Source organism: Tiliqua scincoides, chromosome 2, assembly GCF_035046505.1.
Source record: "Tiliqua scincoides isolate rTilSci1 chromosome 2, rTilSci1.hap2, whole genome shotgun sequence".
Taxonomy (NCBI): Eukaryota; Metazoa; Chordata; class Lepidosauria; order Squamata; family Scincidae; genus Tiliqua; species Tiliqua scincoides.
Window position 1 is genome coordinate 120,582,495 of NC_089822.1, and position 23,693 is coordinate 120,606,187.

Consider the following 23,693-nt stretch of genomic DNA (forward strand, 5'->3'; position numbering starts at 1 on the left):
AAGTTCAGGGAGGGGACTTCTGCACAGGGAAACATTCTAAGATATGATCGACAGCTGCAGTCTGAAGTGGAAGAATCCAGAATTCTACCATCACTCTGTGCAATATGAAGGCTGGGTTCTCACCTTCTCACCTAAGTTTACATAGGACTGCAGCCTTACTGATTGGGTCCAGTTCATCTTAATTCAAGGCCTCTGATCCTAGCATGAACTCCCGCTCTTCGATCTTTTTAACCCAAATCAGTTAATGGCCTCCACCACAGCCTGCAGCATGGTAAAGCCACACTAACTACACACTGCCAGCATTCCAGTGCAGATCTATCCAAAAAAGGAGATTGTGCCTCCCTCCTCCACCTATTTGCTATTTAAAGAAAAGTCACACAAAGAAGAGGTGGAAAAACACTATCAAATAAAGTGGCTGTAATTTACATCTTTAATTGTGCATTCACTTTACACCACGTTAGACCTTTCACATGTTAAAGACTGTAATGCCATTCTCTGTGACTCCCCCTTTAGAACTAGTAGGTGGACCCAAGTGCTCCAATGTCACACTCTGTCCCACTAAAGAAATCATCAGTTTCATTACACAGTGCTCCACAAAAAACGTACCACTTCTTAAAAAGGGGGGCGGGGAAAAGAAAAGACAGTGTTAGTTTAGTGCTGCTCCTGAGTGCTACAACCAGACGTGGAGACTGTGACCTGGAATGTTAACGAGGCAGGATCCACCCGCAACCCTCACTTAGTGGATTTCCCCCCTCCCCAACCTGAAAGGTTGTGAGACACAAGTATCTACAAGATGGAGTGCTTCTCAAAGGGAATCGTCAACTCTTTAGCAGCTGGCTCATCCAAAAACCAATATAGCTTCCCAGTATGAGGTTGGACCAGGGCAGCAGGCAGCGGGTTTTCCTCGTCACCTTCCAAAATGCGCTGTTCCAAGAAACAGAATGTTAGACTCCTGTACCTTGAAGTGCAACAATTTGCATATTATACTCAAAATACTGACAATTCTGAAGTCCCTTCCCCCCCCATCCCAGACCTTCTAAAATCTAAGACTTCAAATTCTTGTATGGTTTCAAAGCTTCAGTGTTTCACAACTCAAAATTCAGCATGGACATCAGTCATGACATTCATTGAATAACCTTAAAAATATATTAGTAAATTCCCAGTCTCAGAACCCATGAAGGGGACTGAGAAGGATATGCAGGGGCTAAGTCTGGGATTCCATTGCATAAACTACAACTCTGCCAGTTCACAAATAGCAGAAACGGAATCATGCAAAAGAAGTCCATGCATGCAAAAGCAATTGAGCTTGCATAATCACTTTTGGCACATATATACATTAACAAAATGTTCTTTTCCTTCTGAAGCAAAGAGATCATACATCCCATTCAAGTATGCAAGCTGCCCTTGATGGTGTCCACCCAGGGCCTCTCTCCATTAACCACCTTTATTTATTTAGAATGTATGGGCTCCATTCCTACTCCAAGAGAGGAGTCAATAAGACGGCTGGCATTTTCAATAAAAACATAATTTAGCAGCCAAATAAAACTTCAAAACAAATCAAAACAGAAGGGAACAAGTCAAACAAATCAGAAACAAAAACCAGCAGACAGCATGAGCAACATAAACCAAGAGCATGGCAGAGCAATCAAAGGAAAGCCAGATGAAATAAAAATGACTTGACTGCCTGCTGGAAAAGAAGCAACATAAAGGTCAGCTGGGCTTCACGGGGAGGAAATTCCATAACAAGGGAGCTGCCACAGAAAAGGCCCTTTCCTGCACCCCCCCCCCCCAGCTGCACCTCATCGAAGCAGAGCCTCAGATGATGAACGCAACAGGCAGGCAGGCTCATGCGGGAGCATGTAGTCCTTCAAGTACCTGGGTTCCAAAACATGTAAAGCCTGACAGGTGACAATCAACACCTTGAAACATACCAGAAGTCAGAGCAGCTTATGGAACATCAGTAACAGAAGAAGCATACTATGTGCCCAAAAAGCACTTGAGTAGCCACATTCTGGCCCAGCAACCCTCTCAGTCATCTTATCCAAGAATGGCTGATGAAAATCCAGAATGAGAATCCAAAGAGTTTTTTTTTCAGTAGAGGTCTTATAATAGCTTCCTTGGGAAATTTGCTCTCCACCAAAGATGCATTTACTGCCTCTGCAATCCAAACAGCCAGATCCCTCCTAGTTAAGCGGCCACAATGGGCACAGGGCACATGGTCAATCTCACTCCTTCAAAAGACGCACCCACATCCTCAGTCTGAATAAACTGGAACATAGCCATCAGATAGGGAAAGAAGGTGCCCCAGGGACATCATGGACTACTGCCAAAGCAGAATGCATGCAAGCAATTCTATTAGAAAAGCATCTTTCAAACTGGTTATGCAGAGGAAGGTGTCCCAAGTCCTGCAATCAGGTCTCATCTTAGGATTGATTTATGTTACTTTCTTAAAGAAACACCGCCCCAGAGCCTCCCCATGACCTGTGTCTGTCCTCAGGATTGGCATTTTCCTACATTCCCAGAGAGCAGCTGCCACACAGCAACTTGCACCCAGATCAACTGCACCCGTTTCAAAGCAGTGCCATTTCATTTACTCAGGCAGCAGCTGCTCTTCTCTATCAGGCAAATGCAGCAGATGCCACAGTAGGCAAAGTTTAGCTGCTTTCAAATGGCTAGCTGCTGCAGCTTCAAGAAGATGCCAACACTGTACAACTTCCCTTCTTTGTTGAGAACACAAAGAAAGGCAAACACTGTAGTGGTTCTAAGAGCCTCACAATTCCTCAGTGCCTGTTGTGGGAGAAGGAGAAGTCTGCCCTCTACCTGAGGATTCTGAAACAAGCAGCACAGGACTCAAACTATAGAAGGGAAATTTGCTAGTCACTCAAGGACCCAATTCAACCACGAAGGAGGCTGATCAAACTTAGCACTACTAGTCCTAACAGCTCTGGAGATTCCTGGCAGTCACCAACTAATTCAACCACTTCGCTATGACTCACTCCTTTTGTTTTTTGCCAAATCCATTAATGCAACAGCCACACCTAAAACCAAAAGTCATGTCATGCAAGTTACCTTTATGACAGCAGCCTTGCTATCACCAGTGGCAACAAACACCACACTCCTGGCTGCATTCAGGACTGGGAGGGTCAGCGTGATGCGTTCCGGGGGGGGCTTCGGGGAATCACTAATAGCTGCTACTATCTTTTCTCGCTCCTGCCACAGGAAAGAGAATATGAAACACAGAGGAAGGGAGGGAGGGAACAATATTAAGGGTTTTATAGCAAAATCTGGGCCATACTATGCCAAAAATTAGAGTATGTTTTAAATAGCTGGCTCTAAGTTCCCATCACTTTCTTGCATAAATGTTTCTTCAGTCATTATTCTTCAGACTTTATTCATTCCCAAAAACATTAAACAACAAAAGAAGGCAACCAGCCAGTGTCACAAAGAAGTAAATAAAGCTATAGATCAACATGTTTTCTCAGAAACAATGATAGACCAGTATGGCACAGATCAGCAAGCCAGGTTCACAGAACATTTGGGCCTATAAACATGGGAGAAAGAAGCAGGAATCTGGATATTACAATACATGTGGTGGTGAGCAGACAGTGACAAAATGAAGTCCTGGGATCACCCAGTGCTTCAAAAAAATTTAGTATAGACTGCTGAAGTAGTCAAATTTAAAACATTTCTAAAGCACCTCAAAATTCAAATAGCCACATCTCTTCGATGGAAATTAACAAACAAAAACAAAACCAATATTCTTGCTAACATATACATCACAACCACTTCTAGGACATCAAGTTTTAATCAGTTTCATTGTAGCTTTTTAACTGAAGAGGGGCAATTTGTAGGACTGTGAGTTGAGGGCACAGGTTTAAATTTTTAAGGCTATTTTTGTTCTGGGGTGCTATTGTAACAAGAAATAAAAAAGAAAACATTAACATAAAAAAGATGACCTTTCCTTCCAACGGTAACAGTAGCTTTTGTTGGAAATTTCTTACTTTAAGGATTTGAAAAATGTATCTATAATGAAGTGCTGGTACAATGCAAAATTTAAGTTTAATTGAATCCAGTAATCTGTTAAAAACAGCCTATTCAATCAACCAAGCAGACTTTACAGTAGCTGACAACTCCTAAATATGCATTTCAAACATCTCCAGGTTTCTACTTTAGAAAAGAGAACTGTGAGTGTAAGGGTCAAAATAAGGGACAGGATCAAAGGTCATGTATCAGATGGAAGGAGATGTTGCAAGACAAAGAGAAAAGGGGTAAGAACAAACAACTGGTCAATATCTAGCAAAGAATGATAAGGAAATGCTTAGACTCTATCCAAAATCATCCAGTGGTCTTCAAGGTTTAAGACATCTCTTTTTGAAAGGACAACCTGTCTACAGGACTGAGCTGGATACTAGCAAGCCTTAGTCCAATTACTACAGGATTGAGCTGGATATTAGTAAGCCTTAATCCAATTACACTCAGCAGCTTCTGAGTAAACATTCAGCTTCTGCTATTTGGGTAAACTCCATCCCTGCCACTTCCTACTACTCATTAAGCTCCAAGGGGTGTGATAAAATCCACCACAATTCTCCTTCCTGGCTCACCTGTAAGAGGGGGTGATCTGGAAAAAGCGAACAAGTGTGCCCATCCGGTCCTATTCCCAAGATCAAGAGGTCGAACACCGGCATATCCTCTCCCTGAAAAGCCTGTATGGAAAAAACACAACCAACAAACATGAAAGAAGCCTATTTGAATGTTCAATGCCAGGGATTGGGGAACCCAAAGATACCCTAAAGAACATGAAAGGGTTGACTTTATTTTGCCAACACTTTTTTAAAAACCATAACTCCCCAGCTATCAAAATTGGGGGAAAGAAGGAACCAAGAAGAACCTATGTACTTTTCTAAGACATTGAGGCTGGCATCCTGCTCTGAGCTGCACAACACAAACCAACATCTCCAAACTGACAACACAAATGCACATCTTCCAGCTGTACCTTTTTCAGCTTGGCAGCATAATCTGCAGCTGCCTCTTCTACTGGTAGCGAAGGATTGATGATGACGATCTGGTCTTCAGGGACAGGTATTTTAGAGAGAAGCTGAGACTGAAATAAGGAACCACAAGTCACACAATAAAGAAGTCATCCTCACCCAGGCAAGGGCCTCTTTCTCCCCTCCCCTTCAACATTTAGAGCAGCCGTTTTCAACCACTGTGCTGTGGCACACTGGGGTGCCATGGATGGTCTGCAAGTGTACCACGGGAGTTTGGGGGAGGATCGTTTCTTAGTTGGGTCAGCGGGGGATACGAGCCCCTGCTGTCAGTGCAGTGTGCCTTGTCATTTGTCAAAAAACTGATGGTGCGCCTTGAGAATTTTAGTTTCCAGTGTGCTCTGAGGAAACGGTCTGAAAATAGCTGATTGAGAAACATGCCCAATCTTGTCTGAACTTGGAAGCTCAGCAGGGTCATGCCTGGCTAGTACTTGGATGGGAGACCGCCTGGGAATACCGGGTGCTTTAGGCTTATACCATAGTCTTTCGAGACTGAAGGTTGCCAACCAAGCTCCTTGCGGACGGGGGTCTATGAGGTTTGCTTCCGCGCCACCCCGAGATCCTTGTGCGTCCCTGGCCAAGCAAAACAGGCTCCTAACCGCACTTTCCTGAGAGTAAGCCCCATTGAACAAAATAGGGCTTACTTCTGAGACCTGGTTGTGCCCAGAAAACAAGGGGGGGGAACGTGGAGGGGAGCCAACCAACTCGGCAGGGCTGAAGCAGCCGTCTCTGCACTGCTGAGGCTCAGAGGGCGAGGCCAGGGCAGAGCGGAGGCTCTTTCCCCAGGAGGCCCCGAGAGGCGCCACCACCCTCCGCCCGCCACCACCAGCCACCTTGTAGGCGCCGTAGTTGCTCTCGGGGTCCTCCAGCGGCACCCGGCGCTCGTCCACGAAGGCCAGGAGCCAGCGGGCGGGGGCGGCGGCAGCGTCGGGCAGCTCCTGGGCCAGGATCCGCACCAGGCTCCCGCCCGACAGGCCCAGGGAGAAGCGCCCGCCGGGCCCGGACTGCGCCTCCCGCTGTGCCACGAGCTGCGCCAGCGCCGAGCCCAGCTCCTGCGGAGAAGGGAAGACCGACACCTGCGGCGGCGGGGCAGCGGCGGACGGGCCACACCGTGGCGCCGAAGACCCGGGCATGGCGGGCGAGGTGCTCGGGCAGCCGAGAGGGGGAACTGAAAGGCCCGGCCGAGGGACCGGAGGACCCATGGCGGGCGGGAGCGGCGCGGGCGGAAGCGCCAACCGGAGTCGAGGGCTCACGGGCGGAAGGAAAGCCTGCAGTCACGTGACGTCAGCAGAGGAAGCTGGGTGCCACCTGACGGAGGCCAGTGGCCATTACGAGAGAGGGGGAAGGGTCAAGAGCAGCACAGAGGCAGGAAATTGCTAGAGTAATGCGCTCATTCTTTCCACGGGAGACTCCCGAGTTTTCATAAAACTTGTTTCTTATCTTGTAGGGAAAGGGGAACTGTCACTAAAAAGGCCATGATGTGTATGCGCAGCCTCCTGATTTTAGAAATGGACTATGTCAGATGCAAGGGAGGGCACCAGGATGAGGTCTCGTTATCTGGTGTGCTCCCTGGGGCATTTGGTGGGCCGCTGTGAGATACAGGAAGCTGGACTAGATGGGCCTATGGCCTGATCCAGTGGGGCTGTTCTTATGTTTTTATAATCACTGGACATTCAAGAGTTTCTGGGGGAACTCCAGGTGGTGCAGAGTGGGAGGTTGCAGTACTGCAGCCGAGAACTCTCCCCAGAAGGATCTGGGATCTCAGGGAGCCAGCTTGAGGTTGGCTCAGCCTTTCATCCTTCTGAGGTTGGCAAAATGAGTGCCCAGCTTGCTGGGGGAAAGGTCACATGACTGGGCAAGGCAAAGGCAAACCAGCCTGCTGACAGTCTGCCATGAAAATGTTGCACAAGCGGTGGCAGCCCAAGCCTATCAGTCATGCCAAGCCTATCAGTCATGACTCAGGGCTCAAGCCTAGCCAATGTTTGCAGTGCCAGTGCAGCCCAAGCCTACCAGTGGCAGCCCAAAGCAGCCCAAGCCTATCAGTCATGCCAAGCCTATCAGTCATGACTCAGGGCCCAAGCCTAACCAATGTTTGCAGTGCCAGTGCAGCCGTGGCAGTGGAGCATGCACTACAGCCTGTGATGGGGAGGCAGTCCCAGAGGCCTCCTGAAGATATGGGAACATTTGTTCTCTTACGTTGGGGCTGCGTTGCGGCCACACTAGTGCTGGAAAGTTGGATAGGACAGGGCACAAGAGACCTTTTCTTTCTTTCTCTCTTCCTTTCCTTCTGTTCCGTTCCTTTCCTCTTCCTTCCTTCCTTGTTGTGCAGCGGGGCATTTCATCACTCTGCAACCCCCAATAAATAGTCATAAGAACAGGAGTTCATATCCTAATTCACAATTACAGCTACATTAACGTTCAAGACATCACCATAGTTTCCCCCCAGCTGCATTCATGTCTGCTTCAGTGAGGGGGGAAAAAAATTAGTGAAACAAAAAGTTCAGACATGCGTGTTACTCTACACTTTTTCTATTTCTTTGCAAAAAGAGAGTAGGCACTCAGGAAGTAAATTAAAGCTCTTTTAAAGTGCTGGCAAAAGGAACCTTATGGAACTTGTATACGTATATGTATCCCAGGCAACTGAGGGCCCAATCCTATCCAATTTTTCAGTGCTGGTGTAGCCATGCCAATGGGGCATGCACTGCATCCTGTGATGGGGAGGTAGTCCCAGAGGCCTCCTTAAAGTATGGGAACATTTATTCCCTTACCTTGGGGCTGTAGTGCGATTACACTGGAGCTGGAAAATTGGATAGGATTGGGCCCTAAGAGGAGCCATGACTGGAAGTCTCAGTTAAGATCTTTTGGTTAAGACAGGAGTAGTCTGATCAGATTTACATGAAAGCAAACAGGATTGCAATATGTTTTTTCCCCTTTTCCTGTAGAGAGCTGCAGCTGGTGATGCTTTTATTAGCATCTCATTTTTATTTATTTCACACCTGTCCTATCCTTCCTATCGTTTCGGTTACCAAACTATGACACAAAACAAGCATCGGCCATGCTATCATAAAGAGATGGTAATGAAGTACAAAAAATTACAGCAGAAGTGAAAGGTATCACAGACAGAAGCAGTGGGAAAGGTTCACCTTTCCCAAAGCTGGCACGAGACTCTGTTGTTTTTGACACAAGAGATTGACATGGTTAGACCTCTGCAAATTATTATTTATATACCACTTTTCAACAGGAAGTTCTAAAGCAGCTTACATAACAGAACAACAGCCCCTGGGGGCTGGGGATAAGAATAGGCCCTCAGTTTGGCTGTACTTGGTGTAAGAGGCGACTAAACAGCCACCGGGTAGATGGGACTCATTAGCCTGGGAAGGCAGCTCATCTGAGAGAAGGAAAACTCTGATCCCAAACCTCCACTGCCTTGTGGCTACATCCAGTTATGGAAAAGGCTTCAGGAGTCAACCTCGAGGCAAAATCTGGAGCCGGAGTCCCTGAAGCAGTTCATGGCTGAACAGAGTCACGTTCTGGCAACTCCTGTGACGCCGCTGGAACCAACCATATTGGCTTCTGCCTTTCCATTGGACCATTTCAGCGACATGGAGAGGGGGGATTTGCTGCATGGGTAACAGTCTATCCTCCATATCTACTTTACCCAGGCTTCGCACACTGAAGAGGACACTGTTCCAGAACGCTATTCAGAGCGCGATACCATAGTCTTCCGAGACTGAAGGATGTCAACAAGACATAACAGAAATATGGAGATAGTTTCATTTGCAAGGCAGAGTATGTATTAAATTAATTTTTTAAAAAACTGTTCAAGTCTGCTAGATAGGATTTGGGGCATCTATTCAAAGCTCACAAGTAAAATGCAGAGCCTGAGTGCCTAATAAGATATTATGACTCATAACGTATTGAGAACATGTCCAGAGGGTAATCTGAGGCCCAGGGAAAACTGGAAGTGACATTATGAGACCCGGCTGCGTGTGGCCTCCCTGGACCTCAGATAATCCATCAGACGTGACCAGAGCACAGCTCTGTTTGTGTTCAGAGGGGATGGCCCTGGAAGGTGTGTCTCAGGGCAGCACACCTTCCAGCTACACCACTGATTATGAGGAATCTTTGGTTATTAAAATCTATGTGCTGCATGCATCCAAAAGGAGGCAACAGTCAATAGCAGTAGTTCTTATCCTTTTGGGGGTCACCACTTGAAAAACTGATAAAAGCTATGGACCTCCTCCCCAGAAGAATGCACATAAACAAGTTTTTCCTCCCAGGTCGTGGACCCCCTGAAGCCCTTCCACAGACTTCAGATTGTCAAAACTTTTAAGGTTCAAAATGGTTTAATACCAAATTACCTGAAGGATCATCTCCTCCCACATGATCCTGCCTGCCCACTCAAGTCTTCAGAGTTGGTGGGAATGGAATTCAAAAACATCTCCATTGTGGTGCTGGGGTGGAGAATTTCTTGTCTTGTAAAATCAGATTTGGCCCCTATCACAGCATTTAAATACCAGACTAAAAAGCTATTTTAAAGGACAGGATAGGTTTCTTCCACAGCAAAGCTCTCTCCTGGCCATCTGTCACACATAAAAGAAATACTGTACTGTTGTCATGAAAAAATGGAATTTCTTACCTGAGAATTTCTGTTCTGGGGAGAGGAAGGGGGGGCAACTCCTGACTCTTAGGGAAAGCCATTACCAGGAGGCAGGGCCAATCACATATGAATTCTTCTCTTCTGGAGAGTGTTTTCCATCTCCCCAGACTGGTCCTGGAGAGTTGGAAAATACCTCCATGAGATGATAGCCGCATTGCTGCCAATAACTGTGAGGGCTCCGAGTCTATTGCTGCTGGGTGCCCTCTTCTCTGTCTGTCACACCTGTTAGGAGACCCTGCCAGGCTTAAATTGGCACGTAACCCAAAGGCCTCTCTCATGAAGTAGCACAGGGGGAAAAGTCTGCTAAGCCCAAGTCAGTTTCACAGTCTGAGAGCACAATCCTATGCAAGTCTACTTGGAAATAAGCACCATTATGGTCAATGGGACTTACTCCTAGGTAAGTGTGGACAGGATTGTAGTCTCAGTCTCTCTTGTGCAGTACACAGGGAAAATAATCTGCTAGGTCTAGGTTGGTACGTATGCCCCAGGCCTTCCTTGTGCAGAAGCACAGAGAAAAAAGGGGCCTGCTGGGCCCAGATCAGCATGTAGATCTCAGGCTTCCCTTGCACACTCTGCTCCCTTGTGCAGTACCACATTCTGCTAGGCATAGGTTGTCATGTAGGCCTCAGGTTTCCCTCATGCAGTAGCACAGGGAAAAAATCTGCTAGGTCCAACTCAGCTGCTAAGCCTAGGTTGTCATGTAGGTGTCAGGCCCTCCTTGTGCAGAAGCACAGGGGGAAAGGCCTGCCAGGCCCAAGCTGGCATGTAGACCTCAGGCCTCCCTCATGCAGTAGCATTGGGGGGGGGGAAACACCCTTCCTTTGCCTGAGTGAGAGCCAAGCCCTGACTAGGAAGGCCAGGGCAGAATAATATTGTTTGGAGAAAAGAAAAATGCTGAGCTACAGAGCTCGGAAGATTCGCTTCCTGCCCCAGCAGAGAAAGAGCCGGTCTGGGAGATGGGAAGCCCTCCCTGGAGATTTCATCTGTGATTGGCCCTGCCTTCTGGTAGTGAGAGTGGCTCTCCCCAAGAGTCAGAAAGAACCCCATTCCTCTACCAGAGAAGAGGCATTTACAAGAATACTTAGGCTTTCACAACTGGTATTTGTGACATCAAGAACTCAATCTTATGCATGACTACTCAGAAGAGAGTCCCACTATAGTCAATGGGGCTTACTCCTAGGTAAGAGTGGATAGGATTGCAGCCTGAAATGAATAACGTTTGGACTGATAGGCCGCGCTCAAATTAAAGCTGTTTACACCTAACATTTTGCCTACTACTTTGGTAGGCATTTTCAAAGGTGGAAGCTACAAGTAGCTCTTCAAACTACCCAGTACTATATAACAGATGTAACTGATGTTCTGATCTTAAAGTTCTGAGTACCTGTTGTTCTACCTCAGTTCTTAAAGTTCCAGGCACTTGTATTACCTGGTAACCAAGAGTCATTTATATAAAACATCTCCTCTCTCCTGTTCATGTTGTTTTTTTCAATGCTTATAAATTTATGGCCTCTCTATAAATCAGAGTGTGAAACTGACCAGCAGTGGACCTCAGTGTTCTGAGGCAGAACAACAGGTACTTCCTTGGGACTTTTAAGATCAGAACATTAGTTACACTGGGTAGTTTGAAGAGCTACTTGCTGTAGCTTCGTCCTTTGAAAATGCTTACCAAAGAAGTCGGCAGATGTTAGGTGTGAACAGCTATCAGCCCAAACATTATTCATTTCAATGTCATTTACAGGAATGTTTGCAATGGGTAATGCACAGAGCTAATGCAATAATTGTATTGATGGGTTCTAAAGAATGGTCACTTATCCTGCTCAGACCCAAATTTGACCCAAAATTGGAGCCTTGACCCTAGGAGCAAGTTCTTGCAGTGAAAAAGCATGGTAATGCACTTGAAATACAGAATCAGAAATGAGCATGAAAGTTCTTTGCATTAAGCCTCAGCACATTTATTTAAGAAGCGCTAGATGAAGGTATGAAGGGAAGAGTGGGAGAAAAAAATGCAAGACATTATCCACAGGTCCAAAATAACATGCTCTGGATACTCAGAATGCACTAAATTGCCACAACCAAAGCACCGTCTTTAAAAGAAACTGTGAGATAGGAAGCTAATATTTGTTGCATAATAAAATTGATGGTGTATGCACTGCTGAAACAGAGACGCCTGCGTTGGCTCGGTCATGTCGTGAGAATGGATGATGGCCGGATCCCAAAGGATCTCCTCTATGGAGAACTCGTGCAAGGAAAGCGCCCTACAGGTAGACCACAGCTGCGATACAAGGATATCTGCAAGAGGGATCTGAAGGCCTTAGGAGTGGACCTCAACAAGTGGGAAACCCTGGCCTCTGAGCGGCCCGCTTGGAGGCAGGCTGTGCAGCATGGCCTTTCCCAGTTTGAAGAGACACTTGGCCAACAGTCTGAGGCTAAGAGGCAAAGAAGGAAGGCCCATAGCCAGGGAGACAGACCAGGGACAGACTGCACTTGCTCCCGGTGTGGAAGGGATTGTCACTCCCAAATTGGCCTTTTCAGCCACACTAGATGCTGTTCTAGAACCACCATTCAGAGCGCGATACCATAGTCTTTTGAGACTGAAGGTTGCCAACAATAGGTGTGGAAAATCCAACTTTACAAAAGAATGCCTTGTTTCACAAAAGGCCTGTTTGTCATTATAATCATAAAGTGTTTTTATTTGGAAGTAAGGTACATTGACTATAGTCATGTTTACTTCCAACATCATCACCATGTGTTGGCCGCTCACACACAAACACACACACAAAATTCTGGCTTTTGCTCCAGAGAATTGTCATCAGTCCTGTGTGGTTTACCAGAGAGGGATGATGAAAAGGCACACAAGCTGATCCCATCATGGGCTCCACCCACAAAGAACTTTTTCATCTATCAGTTCAACAATGACAGCGCTGAACTGAAGATTGACTAAGACTGATCACTTGGCTGAAGTGATATGTAACTGAATCCAAAATTCTCACTGAAGAAAAAAACAGGAATGAAGAAAAAAACAAGAAACATGGATGTTCTTTTAAAGTATCTTTATTCTTTTAGGTTTTTTCAAAACAAAGTTATATTTTGACAATAGTGACCCCATCTGAAAATGTAACTTTGCTTCAACTAACCAAGTTAGTCAGTGCATGATTTCATTTAACCATGAATGAACTTTAATTTTTTTGTTTAAATCTAATGAATTTTTTTCCACCAACTGGGCTCCATTAGCTGTAGATGCCTGTTTTATCTAAAGATTCATTATGTAATTAAGTTTATTAATGATCCTAACATCTGCCTTGTCTAGTTCAGATGAGAAGTTACAAAAGGCACATTCTGGATCTAAAGAGACATATGGGAGTAACACTCCACTGATTTATAAACTGTGACTTAACAATGGCCCAGTTAGTACTGTATGTGCTCAATAATACATTAATAATGTTCTGCAGAAGCCTTTGAAATATGGCTTCATACAATGTTCCACCTCTGTCAAAAAGAAGAAAAACAACAGATTTCTCAATGTCAAGGTCTTCCCATCTAAAGCACTCTGAAGTCCGAAAGAAGAGAACTGGGACACTCCAGCAAGTTACAAACAAAGAATGCGTTCAATAAAAAGTTCATGAGGGTCTACTCGTAGTAGTATCTACATCAGCGCTGGTATAGTTAGTCCATACCAATACTATCAGAAGGAACAATCACAGCATCCTTGAACTCATGGTCACTCAGAAGGCTCAAAACCTCCCTTTCAAAAACACTTTAGTATGTACTATAGAAATTGCACTGGTGAAAATCAGTACAGTTAGAAATGCTCATAATCACATACTGATGGAGGGTGAGTAACAGAATGATGTTACAGAATACCTTTGTTCAGTTGCCATTTGTTTCCTACAGTGAACAGTGTGGGTCACAACATGACCAAGTAAGAGACACTACAAAACCACAATTCACAGTGTTATTGAACTATTTTCCAACATTCTGGATGAGAATAAAACAATTATTTGAAACAGATCACAGCCCTGGTCCAACAATTGCCCTTTATGCCAATAAGTCGTTAGACAGGCATAATGAAAATGCTGTCAAACCAATATTTTACTTCATGAAATTAGGGTGTGTGTTTAAGACCATGTTTCTGCAGATAACCTGAATGTTGCAATGTTGACAGGCAGCTTATGGCCATATAGAAACTGGGCTTTTGAAGGGCGGATCTCAAAATGACCACAACTAAAGGACCATAATGTGTGAATTTGGGATGCAGAAGTCTCAAAACAACCGGAGGCTTTATCCACACCAATTATGCTCTTCCCTCGAAGCAGTGAATCTTGGTTGAGACAAGCAGCAGAATGTAACTATTGCAAGCTCAGTTTCGCTAATCATTATCGGAGGATTTAAAGGTAGTAATGCAGACCATAAGCCCTTCCTATTTCAGTTGGAGTCCCCCCCCCATGCAATAGTTACAAAGAAGATTTTTTTTTAATCATTTTAAACAATGAATAGTAGAAAAGGGTCACTCTTTGCCTAGCAAATGGTTAATGTGCTCTTAAAAATGGGGAGGGCAACCTCACATCCCACACCTTCGTAAGTTTTGTCCTTGTTGCAGTCATTGTGAATAACAACCTTGCTCCACTTGTTTAGGCAAGTTTGTTTCCCTGTTCAGGCAAGGCCTTCCTGCAGGCTTTGCTGATGAATCACAGAGACACCTTTCCAGCTTGGATCCTCTCATACACATGCTCATCAAGCGGTAGGTACTTCCCAAGTTTTACATCCAAGAAATGTAACCGATCAGATGTCTGGTGTGGGTCATAGCCTTCCCGCTGCAAACGGGTCTTCTGGATTTTAAAAGTGCCTATTTGAAAAAAAGGAAAGAGGTTGTGAAAAAGGGGAAGAATTTCTCCTGAATGGGAAACAAGGGCAGACACAAGGAAAAAGGTGGTTGTACCTGGGAGTTCAAAGTAGATAGTCAAGTTGGAGATAACTGCACTCAAAAGAAAATCAAAGAAAGTAACATTACAGTTGGCCTTCGTTATCTGCAAGGGTTCCATTCCAGGAACCCCAGTGGATAAGGAAATTTGCAGATGGTGAAATCCACATATTTCTGCCCCAAGCCTCCTAAGCCGACCAGGTCCACAGACCCTTCTGAGGCCCACAGAGGCCTTGTGCAACTATTCACAGTCTCTGTGGGCTTCAGAATGGCCATTTGGGCAAAAAAAATAAAAATGCTACTTCTGGTTTTACAATAAAACAAGAAGTATTATTCTAATGCCTCATAAGGCATTGTGAGGCCCTGGGGAGGGTTTCCCCAGGCCTCAGAATGACTTTAAGGGCAAAAAAATAGTCACTTCCAGTTTTATTGTAAAGCTGGAAGCAGCGGGTTTTTTGCCCAAATGGTCATTCTGAAGCCTGCAGAGATCATGTTGGGGAGGGGGGTCACACATGGCCTTTGCAGGCCTCAGAAAAGCCTCCAGACCTAGCCAGGTTCGGAGGCTTGGGGGGCATTCAGCATCAACAGATGCCAAACTCATGAATAATGCAGGTGCCCTGTACTAATATAACATGGCATTATACAGTCAATCTTCGGTAACCGTGCACTCTGTTCCCATGGACTTGCTTACTCATGGAAACAATGACTCCCCCATCCCCACTTGTTCTTTCCATTGGCTGGCCCAGCATTCTGTGACCTCATAGGAGTTGGCATGACAGTAGACAAGCTAAGAGTGGAATTACACATTGTCCTGGCAAAATTCTGTACTTGCTGAGATAACTTGAATTGGGGATTGGCACCTGCAAGAGGGAATCAGCAGATGGGAAACAGGGATATTTAACCCTTCTAATGCCCCCTAATTCTCCCCTGCAAGTGCTTTCTCCCTACCCAGCTAGGCTTATTTCCCATTTTAGAGATAGAGGGGGAGGTGGGCCATGAAAAGGATAATGCATCCCATCTCACCAGACAATACTCATCACCTTCATATCTACCTTACAAGAAAAACATTACTTTAAGATCTTGCATTGTCTTTCAAGCATATAGTGTCATCCTTAATCAGCTAGCATGAAAGTGGAAAGAAGATGGATGCAGGAGTCAGTTTGACAGAGGCTTCCCAAACTGGGTAAGATACAATACTGGACAACGAAAAGAAAGCAGAAATAGGAAAAACTAGGATGTCAGAAAGAAGATTATAGTTTGAATTCATATTCTGAAATTAAAGAGGCATGAAGTCCAGCATATCAGATGGATGTTTTAAAATAAAGTTAAAATAAAAGCCAGTAAAGTCGACGGTATTTAGAGGAAGGCTTAACACACACACATTAAAACAATGAAAACTGAAAGTAATACAGGATTTTAAAAAATTAATAGATACAATGGATACACTGTGAAACAACAACTGCATAGAGTTTCATAGAATTTAACTTGTTTTTCAAAGTGTATTGACTTTATGAAGAATTTTCTGTTGTCCAAGGCAGGGTAAACCCAGCCTTACAGTGGAATCCTGTGCATGTCTAATGTACTGATATGTAAACGCCACTGTAATATGCCAAGGATTGGCCCCTGCAGTGCTTACTCTGTTAAGTCCATGTACTGTAGCCAGGTATGCCTGTTGTGGGGATACAAAGTGTTAAATGCCAAATGAGGTGCACTGTGCTTGTCTCCTGCTGTGGCTAGATAGTTAGAGAGCAGCTTTAGAGAGCACCTGCCCCTAGCTCATTTTGCCCTGGTGGCACTTCTTGGCCACTGGCATTGGGCCTGGATGGATGTGGTAGTTGGCTCCTTGGACAACACAGTGACAATGTGCCAACTTCAAGAAGCCACTCCATGGGTGATGGGCTGTTTTGAGGTTTCCATGGACACGGTCAGCATTGCTGGAAAGGGCTGCACCTGCGTTACTGTGAGGGGAGCGCTAGTGTGGCATTGCCTGGACAGACTTGGCAGAATCCTAACCAACTTTCCAGCACTGAGGTAAGGGCAATGCAACTCCAAGGGAACAAACATTGCCTTACCTTGAGGAGGCCTCTGTGAGTGCCACCCAACTGCAGGATGCAGCACATGTCCCACTGGCACAGCTATGCCAGTGCTGGAAAGTTGGTTAGGATTGTGCCCTCAGTATATGACAGTTGTCGCACCAGCATCTATGCAGTGTCAGCATGGCATTCAAATAGGATTAGGCTGTTAGTCTTGCATTACAAAGAAAGAGAACTGAGGCTGTTACTAGGCAGACAGGACAAGGCTGGATTCTCAATGGCTGGGAGTCACAAACAGGTTTAACTTTCTGAAGTTATGCGTTTCTGAACTATGTGTGCAAGTGCATCTCCTTTCACCCATATGCAAACGGCAACCATCCATGCCAATAAAAAGTAGTAAAGTGCTTCATTTGGATAACGCAATTGCTGTGGCAGCTGCTCTCTGCATTTGTCACTATGTGAGCCAGTCTTCACTGACATGAATGCTGGGAGGGGGGTAAATACATCAGAGCACTCAACACTCTCCCCAGGGATCCTTACAACATAACATGATGAACATTTGCAAGTTATTTATAATTTTAAATGCCCATTGTTAAACGTCTACCATTCATTTAGGGTTAGAGAGTCTCTTCATGTCCAACTCTTTCTTCAAATTATCTACTACGATCAAGTCAACCCTCTACCTTTTTTGGAGAGAAGCATAAACTATTGGGTTACATTTCTACTGAGCTCAGACAAAAGGTAGTGGGATGTGACTGACAGCACAAGCCTACACATGTAACTAAGAAATAAATTCCACTGTATCCAATGGGGCTTACTCCTAGGTAAGCGCGCATAGGCCTGAGTACATTGAACTATGGTGTCTATTCACTTTAATTAGGTCAGTCTTAAGATTTCAAAACAAAAAATGAAACAAACTGTTTAGACTACAACAGCAGACAGACTCTGTGAGCATAAATCAGCCACATGCTCCTAGCAAGTACATGCTACTTCACAGTGCAAGATCAGGCAGCTCCTCTTTCATTTAATTAAAGCCATCATTCGATACATTTAATTCTCCATTATGCAATCTGTGTCACATGCCAACTGGTCTTATTCCTGTCACAGAGAATTGGCAGCTGAACTTATTTTGCTCTGCAAGTCAGTATCTCACCCCCCTCCCCCAAGCAAAAACAGGAGATTTTCAAGCCCATTCCAATTGAGTAAAGGACCTTAATTCCAACATGAGTGAGTGTAAGTGAGGGCGCCAACATGCTGAAGCCAACAGGCAGGTTCTTTGTAACCAGAAACAATGGATTCTTTAGTGACAAACTTGAGCAGCAGCCTACTTGGAAATCCATGCCTTTTGAAGAAACCCACTTAGGACGCATCCTGTTTCCCGGTAGCCAAATCTAGAGCAGAGAATTCTGTGGCATGAGCTCAGCTGCTTGGATGTTGAGAGGGGAAGAAAGAATAAGTGAATCAATTCCCACAATCAGCCTCTACTTATTAGAATATAAGCATCTGCTGCTGCTGAGCTTGATGGCAAGGGGCAAGCAAGTAAGTCCAAGAGGTAGGACAAGAAAAACTTAAAGAAGTTGCATAGTGGAATAAAGAGTAAATGATCGCAAGGATATTCTTGCAAACATCAACCTGAGATACCTTCCTAAGCTATATAACAAGTGAGAATTCTTGCTGCTGATGCACCCTTACCTGTAGTGTCAACCTGAGGCAAAAGTCGGAGAAAGATAGGTCGTGCGTAAGGGGGTAGCACTTTTTGCATCTCCAGGTACAGCACATTAGGGTTCAACTTGGCTTCTGGGTCAGCAATTGCTGCCATTCCAGCCTTGCCCTCCACTCCTGAAATAAACATAAAAGAACATAAAAGACTAGGAAGGAGCACGCTTTGAAAAGTGCATTACCTCACCCCAAAAGGGACAACTAGGTCCCAACTTAGAGCAATCCACAGCTGGCAATCAGATCCAGTTGTATCACCTCCCATCCACTCAGGAACAATAGCAAGGAGTTCCTGACCCTGGACACAGCACAAGCAGCTATAGGGAATTTGCTCCTCCCTGCTCTGGTTAATCCCTTGCCCCAAGATTTCAGTAGTGAGGGGAGTATTACTTCAATATCTGCCAATTACTGGAAAAATATAAACTACTGGATATTGTCTCACTAACCAGAAGTGCTAGCAAGGAAGTCTAGCCTGGCCCCAACTAGGTATAAAAGGCTGTTTTTAACTAACTAAATTTTGCTCCTCTATCCTTGTGTCCTCTGGTCTTTTAGTTCGTGGGCCTGTGTCTTGTTTTCAGTGATTAACAGCACTCCGCAGCAGCACTGTGTACTGAATCTCAATTGCTGCAAGCCTTTGGCTGAAAAGCAGGATAAATTTATAACGGGTGGATAAATAAAACCCAGGGTATCAGACAGCAATGGACTGAGCATCTGCCTGGAATCTTTTCTCTTAAAAAAGGAAATTTGCTGCCCTCTTGCTTGCTTTACCTCAGGTCAACAGATCTCAAGAACCGTTCAGGGACTCAACATAAAGGGGGGAGTGTGTGTTCTGCTTAACAACCAAAAGCCCAGATTGCGTCACTGAGCAGCCAAGAGAAGTCACTTGACAGAAGAATGGAGGAGCTATAAACAAGGTTATGTGCACTTATCTCTACAGGATTACTAAGAGCAGAATTTGGTATTCTGACTCCAAAGTTCAGCATTCTGAAAACCTTAAAAGTTTTCTCTTCCAGAAGGGGGATTTTAGAGTGTCTTCAGAGTGTCTGTTTATTCATTGCTAGTGGCATCTTTTCCTTTCTTTCCAGTTTGTCTGCAACGGCCATCCTCCATCAGCTTACTTGCTAGACTCCAATTTCAGAAGAGAGTTGATTTCTAAACACACAAACCTAGACACACCTATTTGCCTGTCCAACTCATCATCCTCTGCCTCTATATCTTAAAAACAAGATTCTGTTACCTGGCACCTCCACCCCATAAACTGCAACGTCCGTCTTATTGAGGATGTGGCTCAGGATCCCCTCAATCTCTGTGGTAGAGACATTCTCCCCACGCCACCGGAATGTGTCTCCACTCCGGTCCTTGAAGTACATGTAGCCAAGCTCATCCATCACTAACACATCTCCTGCAACAAAAGGTCAAGCTGGTTTCAGTATGCTACTAAGCTGTGCAGTCTGCTTTTCAGTACCATCATGCTTTGTCATCTGTGTGGTGCACAATCAACTAGGGGTTCAGCAACTGAGCCCCAGCCACAAACAGAATGAATCAAAAACAAAAGGGGGTTTAGAATAGGAGAGAAGAAAGGCCCACCACTCTGTTCCCCAACTATCTCATAGCAATGGCTGACAAGACAAAAATGAGCACTCTTCACAGACATTGTAATTTACAGGGGTTTTTTTTTGCTTCCTTCCTTTTTTGTCTGGCTCCACATGTGCTCCATGTGTAAAGGTTTTCACATGTCTAAACTAGTACTAAGAATCTAGTTAGACAAGATCATTGTTCTCCCCAATGTTTGCCTGGTATACCTGAAAGGTAGGCCTGGTCCCCTTTCCGGAAGACATTGTAGGCAATCTTTTTGTTTGTAGCATTCTCATTCACATATCCATCAAACCTACGCAAGGGATCTTCTTGGTTTATTCGGCCTACAAGAAGCCCTGGCTCTCCTGAAAACAGAGTACAGCAAGAATTGCAGAAAGAAAAGTTAATAGCGAAGATGTCCAGTACTATGGCAGTTTGAGCTGGAAAATGGCATTTATACCTCAGCTCCTCATCATCTTTGCAACAGCAGCTCATCAAAATGTGAAGAAATTAACTTTGGCTGCAATCCTATACATACTTACCTGGAAGTAGGTCCGACAGAACTCAATAGGACTTCTGAGTAGAGATGCACAGGATTAGGCTGTCACCTACAGCTCTTTTTAGAGCAGAACTCATGTCACATTTCATTTTATGATTGCTCTTTGCTTCTGCTTCCCTTATAATGTTTTTTCATCACCTAAAATTGCTGGCTTTAAATGGAGGGTTTCTACAATCACACATGTGTGAAGAGAGTCATTAAAAGAAGTGTGCTAAAGAAGGGAGTAGGGGAAAAAGACAGCCTGAGACAGACTGTGAAAGAGCAGAGGTTTAACTTCTGCTACCAGAAACCACTAGCAAGAGTCATTGTTCAGCAGCGCACACATGCTTTGCATACAAACATGTATTGACCACCCACAAGGCAATTTCACAAGATGTAAAATTAGCAAATGAAATTAGAAAGCTGACCATAATAAATGGGTAGCTAAGTACAACAATATATACTCTTCACTAAATCAGGAGTAAATAAGTAGAAAAAACATTAATAATTAAGGAGGAAGAGAAAACTATTGGGAAGAGGGGCAATGAGCAAGTATGCAGCTAAATAATCACACCCAGACTGGTACTTTTAATAAAATGTGAACTTTTACATACAGAAGGCAGGAAAGTGGAACATAAAACAGTGACAGCATGAAATGCAGTGCAATATATGCCACCTCCTCACCCAATTTCGTGAACTAGGTCACAAGGAAAAGAACATCCTGCCAGTCAGGCCATAATCTAGTAAGAGTCATATTCTCCAGAGACAAGAAGCCAAATTCTGAGCAGTGGGTTTGGAAAGTGCAAAAGATTGCAGCCTTTGGATATGTCTGCACTACATGTTATCTTACATATTTTGTGTCATTTTATCTAATAACACATATGTGCAGCATAGTGTCACTATTGTGAAATACCAGGATAGCACTTTTAAATTAGGAAAAAAAAGGGGGGGAGGCAGTGTGACAACAGCCTCATCTGGATGCATGGATCAACCTTTATAACAGGCAGTGAACAAAGGTGGAAGTGGATAAGGAAAAGCTTAAAGAGACAATTGGTTCTTAATATGCATCACTCACATATAGCTGAATCTTATGATCAACTATAAGTCCATACACACAGAGTTATGTTGTTAAATCCATACAGAATAATAAACACCAATCTAGGACAGCTTTTAAACATGGTAACAGTTCCCATAAGTGCAGGTGTTAGCAGAATGCGTCTTAAATTCACATTCAATGGAGATTCACATGTGGAAATGAACACAATGGCAGTAGAGACAAGAAGAGTTTGTACAGACAGCAACAGAAGAGCAGGCACATACCCTCCTTCCACCTAATTTTACATGGTAGGAACACATCACACTAATCACTGCCCAATAAGCATTGTGGCCCAGTTCATCTAAAGTCAAACATAAGTCTCAGGGCATAACCACTATTCCCTGTAAGCTGCAGGTGTGCATGGGCGGCAGCTGAAAGTCCACACACTTATCACTTATCTTTATTATCTCTCCTCTGGCTTCTATTTCTTCCCTAGGTTCTCTTATCCCTCTGCAGAGCTTGCCACAGGAGAACAAGGCTTTGTGTTCCAGTCACTGAAAGAATGCTTGGAACATCCACACCTGAGTGCAGATCACTTCTAAAGTGATGCCTATATTGGCTTCTGTCTCTACTCAGAAAGAAGGCAGCCTGGTGTGGATGCTGTGCAGACAGAAGTGACGAAACAGAGCACGGTGCCATCTTCAAAAGAACATGATGGGAAAAGGTACAAAGGTGGGCTACCAAAGTGGTCAGGGACTGTTTAGTTTGGGAAAGAAAGAGTGGGGGTAAACTAAAGGTGTGGAACAGGGGTGCTCAAACTTTCAACTTTAGGGATGCTGGACCTTTAACAAGTGTATAGAAGAGAGAATTTCAGCAGGTGTAGCTTGTCATCTGTGGGATGACAAGTTGCACCTGCTGCAATTATCTCTTCTATACACTTGTTAAAGGTCCAGCATCCCTAAAGTTGAAAGTTTGAGCACCCCTGGTGTGGAAGGATCAGTTTATTATAGAAACATTTATACCTATAAAATGTCAATTGCAAAGAATGGCTGCCAATTTAATCAGGTGCTTATCAGTTGAGAGAGAAAGGGTAAAGGGTTGGGGCTGGGAACTAAAGGTGGGGTGAGGTGGGGAAGAAGTAAGGAATTTATGAAAGACATGGTTTGAAAAGAGCCTTTAAAAGTTACAATATACAGGTGCAGCCTATTTATCAACAGATTTTTTTATCTGGGGTGGGGGCACTGAAAGTCACACACACCTTTGCCTCCTTTGCCCTGCGCTGGCATCTCACTCAGTTACCAGGCAGCCCAAAACACTGCAAAAAGGCTCCAACTCAACCAGGCAGGGAAATAGCCCTGGAGCCCTGGAAGAGGTTCCCCTTGCAAGGGACAGTAACATTCCTGGAGCCCCTGAACCAACAAAGAGGCTAAAGAGGGGAAGGGGGGGGCAAAAATCTCTGAACAGAACATGTGCAGCAAGGTGGAGCTCGCTCTCTCACTCTTGCTCTCTCACTCACTCACACACACACAGGGGCAGGTGTGGTCGCAACAGAGGGGATTGCTTTAAAAAAACCCAGGGAGTGTTTGCCGAATTCCCCTCCCCCCATGGTGCAGGCAATCACCAACACAAGCAACCCCCCCCCACACTGAGATAGTGCAGGCTATCACCTGCAAGCCTTCCCAGTTAGCAAAGCATGCTATTTAGCCTACAATCCTCTCCATACTTGCCTGGGAGTAAGCCCCATTGACTGGAATGGGGCTTACTTCCGAGTAGAAACTCATAGGGCTGAACTCTTAAAAGCTCAGCCACAGCTGGCAACGGGGAGGGTTGAGTATGGAGGGGAGGGGAATGATAACAGCTGCCTGAGTTTCCTTCCATCTCAAAGTGTCAGGCTGCAGCCTCTTTGCTTAACTCTATGAAATTTAGTACAACACATTTTTTGTTAATCACGCCAAGTCACCGAACAGAACTAACGCAGATAAATAGGCTGCACTGTAGCAGCAATTCTCAAACTGCGGATCTGGGATTCACCTGAGGGCCCAGGGCACAATTTCTGGTGGTCAGCGAAACTGACAGGGCAGTTTAGGCTATGTGCATCAAGGGTTAAAGAAGCTGCTTTGAGGGGGGAGAGCACTGCTGCCAAATCATCATTATAGCCACACCCCTTGGTAT

At 44.8% G+C, this 23,693-nt stretch overlaps 2 protein-coding genes across 3 annotated transcripts in view; both read right to left on the reverse strand.

Annotated features, from left to right (window-relative positions):
- Positions 1 to 407: 407 nt before the first annotated feature.
- Positions 408 to 6,305, reverse strand: PGLS (6-phosphogluconolactonase). The gene is made up of 5 exons (XM_066616076.1): positions 5,879 to 6,305; positions 4,994 to 5,101; positions 4,602 to 4,703; positions 3,070 to 3,210; positions 408 to 924 (listed from the first exon to the last, which is right to left on the reverse strand). The coding sequence occupies exons 1-5, from the start codon at positions 6,245 to 6,247 to the stop codon at positions 787 to 789; spliced, it is 858 nt and encodes a 285-aa protein (XP_066472173.1). The 5' UTR covers positions 6,248 to 6,305; the 3' UTR covers positions 408 to 786.
- Positions 6,306 to 12,740: 6,435 nt separating this feature from the next.
- Positions 12,741 to 23,693, reverse strand: part of SLC27A1 (solute carrier family 27 member 1) — a 41,691-nt gene continuing 30,738 nt past the window's right edge. For both annotated transcript variants that reach the window (XM_066614846.1, XM_066614845.1), the window contains exons 10-13: positions 20,175 to 20,312; positions 19,610 to 19,774; positions 18,349 to 18,495; positions 12,741 to 14,548 (exon numbers count right to left, since the gene is read on the reverse strand). In XM_066614846.1, the coding sequence (XP_066470943.1) occupies positions 14,391 to 14,548; positions 18,349 to 18,495; positions 19,610 to 19,774; positions 20,175 to 20,312 (608 nt within the window). In that variant the 3' untranslated portion in view covers positions 12,741 to 14,390. The remainder of the gene's footprint in view (positions 14,549 to 18,348; positions 18,496 to 19,609; positions 19,775 to 20,174; positions 20,313 to 23,693) is intronic.